The 11,060-nt window shown below is 44.3% G+C and overlaps 1 protein-coding gene across 2 annotated transcripts in view; it reads right to left on the minus strand.

Moving 5' to 3' along the window:
- Nucleotides 1–10,559, minus strand: part of sv2ca (synaptic vesicle glycoprotein 2Ca) — a 29,288-nt gene extending 18,729 nt beyond the window's left edge. Inside the window, exons 1-2 of one of the 2 annotated variants that reach the window (XM_034594689.1) lie at nucleotides 10,353–10,555; nucleotides 4,450–5,255 (exon numbers count right to left, since the gene is read on the minus strand). In XM_034594689.1, the coding sequence (XP_034450580.1) occupies nucleotides 4,450–5,041 (592 nt within the window). In that variant the 5' untranslated portion in view covers nucleotides 5,042–5,255; nucleotides 10,353–10,555. Of the gene's footprint in view, nucleotides 1–4,449; nucleotides 5,256–10,352 lie in introns of both variants that reach the window. The other variant, XM_034594690.1, reaches the window with a different exon arrangement.
- Between the last annotated feature and the right edge of the window lie 501 nt (nucleotides 10,560–11,060).

Here is an 11,060-nt window from a genome sequence, read left to right on the forward strand (position 1 = left end):
CCGCAGAAAAACAGATTGAGGCTTTTTGTCATATTTAAGTCACATCAGTGGGGGCAGGATTTCAATGAAGTCTATATGGAAGTAACTTATTGTGGGGCTTAGAGTGCAGGGTTTAAAATGACTCACTCAGCACCAGTAATGATCCAACCTTCATTACATTGAAGACTATTAATAATTCGCGTGAAATACAGCAATGCCATGAACCTCCGATAAGAGCGAGCTGTTAGACATGGTTTACTTGTGGCTGATATTGCTGGCGGCAGCAGGTTTGGTCCATATGCTGAAATGCATCACACACACACACACACACACACACACACACACACACACACACACACACACACACACACACACACACACACACACACACACACACACACGCACACACACCCTTCCTCTCCCACACTAGCTGCACTACTCAAGTAGCGTAATCTCCGCAGTGACGTTGCGAGCTTACTGCAGTTTAGCCATGCTCAGCTGCCCCTGGACCACCCAGTCCCGCAAAGCCTGCCAGCTGGCTCACTCAGACAGAGGGGGAAAGATGGAGAAAGAAATGCGTAGAGATGGAAAATGCAGCCGAACTAAGAAAATAGAGATCAGACGACAGTAGGGAAGAGGATACAAAGAGGAAGTTAAAGTGGTAACAAGAAAGGAAGGAGCAACAGTAGAGAAGGAGAGGTGGCTGTTTAAGGAAAACAAGTTCAGAGAGGGATGTGAGGAGCGACTCAGCAGGGGAGAGACAGACTCAAGAGAACAAATAAGTAATGATAGGGCTGATGTTCTCCCTTTGTCTGCTCTATCTGAGATGATAGCTGAGCCTCTCCCGCACATTGTTGGTGCACTGAATACCACCAATCTTCCACCTCTCTGCTCCAGTCCACCCACTCCTCTCTCGCCATTACTCTGCTCTAACTTGTCTTTCCTCCTCCACCTCTCCTCTGATCGTTGCACGTACTGCGTCTCGCCGTGTTTGTTTTCCCTCCCGTGTCCTTTACCCACATCGTCCACTCGCATCCAAAGGACTTACAGTGATTCACCTCCTCCCGCCCAAACTCTCCGTCCTCATGTCTCATTAAAGATTCCCCACAAGATCTGGATACGGCTGGGACCAAATTGAATTCAGTAATCTAATCAGTATTTTACTCATCCATCCTGTTCGGGCCTTTGCGTTTTTCATACTGCATTATCCCATTACGCCCAGCTCAGTCCGCGCAGCCTGCATCTGTCACTGCCTGTTATATGGTTAATGGAGCTGCACCATGCAACTATGGTGGGAGAGCAGCTCAGGTGGAACTAGACAAACACTAAATGGCTTTTTAATCCAAATGCTTTCAGACTTTCCAATAGAATAGATAATTTCATCTTCTCAGTGGTCAACTGTGTTTTTAAATGTTTGATTTATTTGAAAGTTGCCTTTTTCAGGGGGTGTTATTTGTCTCCGTCCAAGCGACAAAAGATTTGAGAGCAATCGCACAGTTTGAGCACAAGCAGGGGCTTTTGAATGAAAGCAGTAGAAAATCTGATTTCACAATCAACAAATGCTGCTCTCAAATTTAAAGACCACCCTTTTGAATAGGGATAGGGGGGAAAAAACATATCACATGAAGTCCAAAGCCTAAATCTCTCTCAAGCACCTGCTCATACGCAGACATCCATGAGATAAATTGTTCTGCATTAATAGCCGAGAAATGCGCTTTGTCTTATATAATCTATATAGTAGAAGATATTTAAGAAACAGAAAGTTCACTGTACCCTGGAGGAGTGTAACCTCGTCTCCTCTGAAACATCTCAACTCCTTCTTTACAGCCACAGCCAAACAGTATAGAGTCACCAGCACAGCGGTTACAAAGATGTGAGTGATCCCTTGACATCACTCCACAAACTTAACATACAATAAGCTGCCAAAACTGTCCCCAGATCTCTGCACTGTGCGCTTTGAAGACTTTTCTATATATCCACAACTCCAGTAGGAGGACATCTTATGGTGAGGCTGTCACTAATAAAATAATAGCTTCATTGTCCTGCTCAGTTAAATAAAGCTTAAACAAATGAAAAATGTGAGCATCCCAATCAAATCATTCACTGATTTAATTGGCCACTGTTAATCTCTGAACGTCAAGGCGATAAGATATTACCATGGCACCTGCAAAGCATCAGCTCACCACATTCTGTTGGCTGTAGTTAAGTGTAATTAGTGTGGAAAACTCCAAATGGATACCAGCAAGGTCATAGTAATCATGTAGGCTATGCTCAGACATGCACACACACAAACACACACACAAACACACAAACACCAATCATGTTCACCTCAACAGGGAGGAGCCTCTGGGCAATCAGTGGGAGAAAGGAGAGGAGAATGGGGGAGGATGGGAGAAGAAAAGAGGCACATAGAATAGAGGGTGAGAGGGAGGGACAGGGGGTGAGGAGCGGAGTCACGAACAAGGAGAAGCAGAGCGTAGAGCATGAAAGCCTCCAGGACGTTGCTTGGCCATAAAGAGGAAGAGGAGAGTTAACATGGATAGTTGGAAAGCGACGGAAAAGTGAGGATGCACAGCATCTTGTGGGGATTTATCTCTGACTCCACACGGACATGGCAAACTATTTGATCAGATATACTCCCAATATGCAATAAACATTATAATCATCAACTATAAGTAAAATCTAAATTTTGATAATGAATGTGTGTGTGAAGTATTTATTCTACACATTAACCCTCTGAAATCCAATTTTTTCTAACTTCCTCTCACTGCCTCCACCCTCAAACTGGCCCTGTCGTATCAATTCTGCATCGGATGTTGCGGCGCAGTTGATGTATTGTCATGTCTGACTGTGGCAGTGAGTATGAAAGGTACCGCGTTCCTGATTTAATGTCCTCGCCACTCGGACACAGACACAGTGAGTCAGCCCCTGCACACACAGCTCTGTGGTGATGGATTACACACCTGCAGCCATGAGGCCTGCTGGGACTCCTGCTCAACACAGAGAGCTCACAGGGAATACCAGCTACCTTCTTTAATCCTGGCACGGAGACCAGTGGACCGAAACACCTCACACACGTGGAGAACAACTATAGGATAAAGTGAGAAACCTAAAGCACAAACACGTGATGTGTTTTCAGTCAAACAATGCGCCACAGAAAGAAGTATGACCCTCCCTTTCATCCAAGTAGCAGGCAAATTAAAATCATGTTAACACTGGAAAAAATTTAAAATTTTGTATTGCCTTGCATAATAAAATCCTTTAAATTTGAATGTGGTTGTTTTTTAATCATCAAATACGTCAATGTATAGTCCATAGACTGATGGATGACATGACTGCTCCTCTAAAGTGAAGCCAAAACGTCCTCCCCCATGTTAGTGGATGGGATGCGGACCCAACTAAAAAGTCAAAGTACATATCAAATACATTTTTTCTCAACGATAGTCCATAATTTCTGGTAGTTCTTATCACACTGATGTATGTTCAAGTGTTCATGTTTCTAGTTTGGTTATAATAACTTATTTGATGCTATTAAAATGGTGTAAAACATCATATCTCACACTGAGACAGATTCGTAATTGGTCAAGCGCATGAATGGGCGGGACCTCAATGCTGCGAACCCGCTCCTGATCGCTACAGACTCTAAATGTTGTCATTGAGTGTAAGATGGAAGCATTTGTATTCAGGAAGTTTTGGCTTCTGGATTTCTGGATAGTGGGAGGAAGAGGAGAGGTGTCTTCCATACAGTCTATGGTCTAGGCTTGTATACTATTCACAGAGTTTGGATCAATTGCACATTTATATTCAAGAGTGCCCTGACCACCAGAAAAAAGCTTGTGTTGTCAACATTAGTGCTGTCACTGCTTAGTTATCCACCGTACCAAAGATAACGTCTTCTGATAAAGTGGTTTCTTTAGAGTAACAGGGTCATGAAAATGAAGTGACACTTTTAATCACATGCAGATCACTAGTCAATAGTCTCTGAAAGGGATCATCCATCAACTTGTGAGAAACTAAAACTCTGTTCTGCAGTGGCAAAGATGTCCGACCAAACATGGGTCCAGCACTAATAACAGTGAAACTTATAGGTTTCTGCATTACCAGCCTGGTAAATACACGATTTTCACACTGTTCATCACCACTTTGAAGCGTAACACTTTCTGTTTTAGATTTGTAGTCTCCAGGCCCAAGCTGATATATCCGTAATGACATCAGTATGACATCATCACATTTATTCCAGCTATATCTATACCCATACTTTTCATCAAAAAGATGTAGCCTATGTTTTTACAAATAGGAAGTGTCTTGTTATCGTAAAAAGGGATGGGCCAAAGCCATCTGCATGACCTGAAATAAAAAAAATGCATGTATGTGTGTCATACTGCAAAGTATTATGTGTATGGGCGTCTGCAAAGTATGCAAGCAAACGTACTAGGACTCAAATACACACACATACATAAGCAGCCTTACCTAGCCATCCGGAGCTGGAGTTGGGTACACACATGTCTGTCTCTGCACTGGGCAGCACGAAGCCCACCACAAACACCTCCACGCCGTCTGACATGAGTGCCAGCCCGAGTACCAGGAACAGCTGCCACTGGAACCTCCCGTGGCCACACTCCTGGATGATGAGCTCGTACTGTTGGGCCAGCTCCTCCTCATCAGCCTGTCTCTCCTGCTCCAGCTCCTTACGGTCCCTTGTGGCATCCGACACCGGCTGCCCCAGCGCCACCTGGCCGTCCTTATGCTTACTGTCTCCTGCTGAGGGGATCCCCTGGTACTCGCCCTCGTAGATCTCGTCCTCATCGTCGTGGCCCTCTGTGGCATCGCTGGAGCCCTCCTCGTTGTCGCCCCCTCCATCCTGCCGCGGCGGGTTCTTGTAGAAATCCTCATCCTCATCCTCCTCGTCTTGGAATCGGCTGTAGTTGCGGTGGGACGAGTACTCATCTGTTGCGCGGTTCACCGCCTTGCCTACTTTCTTCGTCGCATGCCGCTTGGCCTCCTTGACTATGTCCTTGGCCCCCTTAACCAGAGAAGTCCTGTTATTGTAAGTGTCCTCCATTTTGGCTCCGCAGGTAGGTTATCACAGGGCCTCAGTAGATACTCAGGAGAAGAAGAAAAGGGGGAGAGGGGCAAGAGAGGTGAATGCACGCTGACGGGAGGATTGTAGGAATGGTGAGATCGGTGGGTCTGAAGATGCAGCAGGGAAGGAAACTCTTGAGGCTGCAGTCACCACGGGAGATAACCCACAATGGCTGTGGCAATCATTGGCCTGGCTGAAAGAGATGGGGGGGAAGGGTAAGAGACAGATAAAAAAAGAGGATGGGGGAGATGAGAGGGAGATGTTCATCAGTCATGTCTCCTCCACTACATTCGTAACTATCCCAAACTTACAGGTGACATCTTATAGACAGCACATACACTCATTAATCATTCACCTGCCATTCTGCATAGGCCTTTTTAATCATTGGGATTGATGTCAGGAAAAAAAGGCTTTTCGCTGTAAAGCTTTCAATTTTATTCAAAATGAACATTCAATTTCCAGGGACACTCCTTGATCTTTATTTCATGAATTAGACGTAGTTTTGAAAGAGATGAGCATTTGTCCACGTATACGCTGAATCTGCTGACTCATGATCAGCTCCGAGGAACAGAAGCTAATAAACAAGGCTCTCCTCAAAATCAATTTGCCCCCAATAAAGAGCTGGTTTATTATAATGGGACTGACGATCCAACCGGAACGGCACTGTCATCTTCAATCCTTGCAAAGAGAGGAGGGAAGGAGAAATGGTCAAGTGTGGCTACGTAGATAAATGCACAAGTGCGCACACACACACACACACACACGCACACACAGAGAACAGTTCTGAGCATCTACACCCTACTTATAAGTATCTCTATCTTATCCAAATGTTTCATGTGATGTGAGAAATTGAGGATTTTCTCATTTGAATTCACAGTCATGTTGTGTTTGTTTAACAATGGCCGTGTCTCTGTGCTGTCACAGATATTACAGGGAATAAACAGACCAGAGAGAGGCCTGTGGAGGCAGCGTGATGATGATGAAAGTAGATCACAGTTTGAACACTCCCATGATTCACTGTTAGACTAGGGGTCTCCCTCCCATATGCCCTCGCCATGTCAGCTGGGAAGTGCTTCCCTGTCCATGCCAAGCACATGCACGTGTCACACATGTGCATAGCCCGTTCTCTCTGGGGATATCAGTTTATGTGTTAAAAACATGCACATGTGTGACCCACGCGTACACGTTACATGGATGGGGAAGCCCTTTCCCATCTGACAAGGCCAGGACTGAGGAGTGGGAGACCCCTAGCCTAACAGTGTGAATGATGTAACATGATTTCATGTGTGTGCAAACTCTGATCTATAGTTCACTATCATCACGTTGACTCCACAGGCCTCGCTGTGGCCTGTTTGTTCACTGTATTATCTGTGACAGCACAGAGACACAACCATTGTTAAACAAATACAACATGACTGTGAATTCAAATTGGTCAAATGAGAAAACCCTCAATTTCATATAAAACATTTGGATGAGATAGATATACTTAGAGTTAGAGTGGAGATGGTCAGAGCTGTTCCATTTGTGTGTGTGTGTGAGTGTGAGTGTGGTCAGAGCTGTCCGGCGCGTGTGCGGTTCCTGTGTGTCTGAGGAGCTGCTCACCACAGCCTCTATAATGAACACTGAAGCCTTGTCAGGAGGACACAAATCACAGGGCCAGCTCCAGCTCCCATAATGCCATTTTACTGGGCAAAATGACACTGCTGATTCAAGGTGACTCCACTAATCTCTTTTGGCTCATTGGATGACTTCTGTAGTTATGAGCGCACTCCTTTATACACAGGCCCATAATTTTTGAATGCCGTCAGTGACACCGGTGGCGTCGCAGACATCCTCCTTTAAGGATGATTCATCGCAACAGCTTTTTAGCAATTTATTTCCTTTGTGCAAAATCGATCGTTCGCTGGAACAATGTCGAGGTGCAGAGTAAACTCAGTGGTCCAACACCCTGCTAGGGGCATGTCAGAGTTCAGTGTCACTGATCGGATGCAATTCATTATCTGGGGTTCAGGTCCTCTTGGGTAAAGTTTGTTCTTCTTAATTCACAGAGAGCAGATGTGACGTTTTCCCATTTCCAGAGGGAACAATTCATGGATCTTGATTAAAAAAATTGGCATATTGAGGACTGTGTGAAATTTGGTGCCATTCTAGTTTTACTCCGTCTCTACTGCAATTAATTGTATCCTGCATCTTCTTGCTTCACTTCCATCTTGCATCTGTTGTTACCCGCACATTTTTACATTCTTACATTTCAAAATCCTGTAGTCTGCATTTGAAGACCATTAGTTCTATCTCCAAGTTGTCTTCACACAAGCTCTCTACCAAGTCCTGGTCATTTTTTATCATACCCTTCTTCGTGACATTTTGTTCACCTCTCATTTCTTCCCTTCAAGACAACCATACACACTAAACTTGATTATTGATAACAAGTTAATGAGAAGAATAAAGCAGCAGTATCCACATTGAACCCAGGGCATACTCTATATAATTAGAGTTAATATGGTGGGTGTAGCATTGCGATATGAACCATGTGACGATGGCTGAAAATAGGCCTTGCTCTGGCAATACCCTCTGTCTGCATGATGGATGTTGCTCCTGCTTTCCTTCAACCTCTGTAAAATACTGGAAAAAAACACTCGGTCAGGCCGCTTGGCCCTAAACGTCCTCTTGCATGAAGATACAGATGGATGAGGAGATTAGAGACACGGGAGATTTGGCATTACACAGAATCCAACTCAGGGCAAGAAATACGGATAAGTAATAAAATGTATGTTAACTCTGTCCATTTTAACTCATTTATTATAATAGTAATTCACAGCTTCAGTCAGAAGAACCTAAAACCTAACGAAGCATATATCGGTACAATTAGAGTTTCCTACCAGCAGGGCTCTTTGTCAAAAGGATTGATGCCAGCGTCGGTGTTGTGCAGCAGTCACGGTATGAGCAGGTTGTTAGAAAATGAAGTAAAAAATCTACTGTTCTAGAATCTCAGGTTGTTTTACCCACAACTGCTGGAGGAGACAAATACTTAATATTTTTTCATGAGATCTTGAAGTAAAATCAATAGCAGTCCTCTGGTCGAGAAATTAACCCAAAAATATTTTTATACACTGCAACTCAATGTCATATTAAATGTATGATGCTTGCTGCTTTGGCAGAAATGTTCTACCTTTCTTGCTTATTTCTCAATATTGGAGTTTGGCCTGTATAGGAATGACTAATGCTTTCCATCTCCGTCCGGCTTGACTTGTCACTGTCCTGTCCTTTCAAAGACACGCGCAAGTACACCGGCTCGACGGCCAGTTTGTTCTATTAGCATCAGAAAGGAGCAGGTCCAATCTCTAAGTGGGCAGAGCCGCATGTAATCCCATCAGAACGGAGAGCCCATGACCTCATCTGGGAGGCAGGAGCCCAGCCAGCCTGGGACGTCCTCCGTTAAGAGATTTCATCAAACACTGAGGCCATTACTGACTTGGAGGAGGGTGCGAGGGGAGGTAGGGGGGGGGGGGGGGTATTATTACCAAGATTCTAATGCGGTTAATAAAAATGGTTGTCCAACGGTCAGGGGAAAGAATAAAACGTTTGATGGGAATCAGGTCTCTCCTCGACATGTAAAGCTCCACCACAGAAGATAGACTTCAGAGGCACAGCTGATTGTAAGCCATTCTGTTACATCTTATATACGCATCAATAATATATCCGTGCATACATAATGCAGCTGGAGCAGGTTGGCATCTGCCTTTCCTCAAGTGCTAGCATTGATAATGTTAGTATTGACTCCAATCACCTCTGTACCATGGTTTGCTGGGGAGAAAGGTTGCCCCCTCCGTTCATATTTATATTGTGAATGCTTCGATTAAAACAATAAAGGATACTGAAAGCATTTCTTCACAGCTGTGAATCTGTCTCAGATGGAAATAATTAAAAAAAAATGTTTTTCCATTGTGCATCAGGACAGACCTCACTGCTGACACAATGCATTGCTTCTATTTGGGAGATATAAAACCTCACATCCCACCACCTCATGTTAAGAGAGGAAATCTGTCTTTATAAATCATTATAGCAGATGCAAGGATGACAAGAAGATTATTTAATGTTGTGGAAATTGTTGGGATTAATTGCCCCTAAGATACCAGCACACTTTGCACTGACACCTTTCCTACTTTTAACTCTGAGACACTGGGGTAGAAAATGTGATGCTGCGTAACTTTAGGAAAACTAACAATGTCACAGGTCAGGAGCTGCTTGAGAAGGAGATGGGTTTGGATGCAGAGGATCACAGTGAGATTTCTGTTTACCATGGCAGAAAAAGGATTCTACATCAACTTGAAAATTGGCCCACTGGAATTATTTTTCTGCAACCTGCACTAACTTTTTTTTTTATGTCATCTAATGGTTTCCCATTGATGGGCACCTTCCCTGTTAACTCAGCAGGACCACACTACAGCAGCCTCCGCGTTGCAGACGAAGCACTTTGCCACAGATTTCCAGTTCACCGGCTGTGTGCCTGTCAATCGCTCACTGTCTCTCGAGGTGCAATTCACGGATGAGTCAGTTGCCTGCTCCCCGCACCCTCCCCTCTTTCTGGCGGTAGTGCAGAGTGCTTTAACTGCCCCAGGGCAGGTGGCTGCATGGGTTGCACCATATACAACATGCACAGTCTGCAGCCAGCAAACCAAAACTCATGCTCACGCCGAGGACATGTTGTCCACTATATCTCCAGAAAAACATTGGGTAAATTATGAGCTCCCATTTGTTTTCATAAACCAAACTAACATCTCAAGCTTACAAAATACTGTTCAAGTAGACCAAATACTAGTAATACTTATTTATGCAGTATAAACCAAATATGTTACACCAAAATGTATAGTATAAGATGAATTTAGAGGTTTTTGTGTCTCCCTGAAATACCAAATATGTGAAACTGAAACTCATTACATCCAGTTCTATCAGTTCTTATGCCTGTAGCCTATTTCCAGCTAATGATGCCAGTTTGTCTCTACTTTTCCAGGAGCCATATTGCACCCACAGAAGAAAAAAAACACATCCCCGGAAACAACTTTTAACAAATGATACACAAACTTATGAATAAATAATGAGGAATCCCTGCATGAGCCCATGCAGCCTCCATGGGAGATCTCACTGGGAAAAAAAGATGCGAGTAACTTCACAAAATCCCTCACAAGAACCTGATATGGCTGCTCACACAGGAGTGAAACGGCAAACACCGGGTTTCTTCCCAAGTGTTACACAGTCAGCGTGTTTCCAGAGGAGAAAAGTCTGCACTTACCGTCATTTATGGCGAGAGGAGTGGGCTGAGCTGATGGAAACCCATTGCATCAGACTCCGAAAAACAATCTTGTGTGTGCTTCTTTCCTTTTTCTTTTCTTTACACGTGCAGAATGGGATCAGATGTGTTGTCTAATTGCAATTGCAGCACGACAATGAATTTTTCTCTTTTTTTCCCCCCCGGTGCAGTCCTCTCGCTGCAGCACTTCAGGAAAAAAAAGAGGAGAGAGAGAGAGAGAGCGAGAGAGGAAGAGAGTGATGCTGGTAGGGAGGGAGGGAGGGAGGCGGGGGGAGGGCAGGGTAATCAATAATCGTATTTCATTGAGTGATGCGGGTAATTCCGGTTGGGTGACTGAATGACGTGGAGCCGCAGCGCACGGATGCGAAAAGCCGAGAGGAGAGTTCCGATCTGAGCGGACTACACACTTCATCCATTCACCGGCTCACGAACGATGACTGTTTATCTCAGCGCAGGAGAACAGTGTCACCATGATGAAGAGGAGACACCGTAAGGGAAGAGGGAGCTTCATTAAGTTTTTCACTTGTGCATGTCTACAAGAAGACACGTGGGTCACATGACACGGTGGCTATTGGAAGAATATTTGTTTGAAATATGAATATCCCTATAAAATATCAGAAGTTAGGTGTTTCCATTGGTTTGGGTCACATGACATGGAGGCTATTAAAGTATACATATCATTGTAAACAT

The sequence above is a fragment of the Hippoglossus hippoglossus genome, chromosome 9, assembly GCF_009819705.1.
Source record: "Hippoglossus hippoglossus isolate fHipHip1 chromosome 9, fHipHip1.pri, whole genome shotgun sequence".
Lineage (NCBI taxonomy): Eukaryota > Metazoa > Chordata > Actinopteri > Pleuronectiformes > Pleuronectidae > Hippoglossus > Hippoglossus hippoglossus.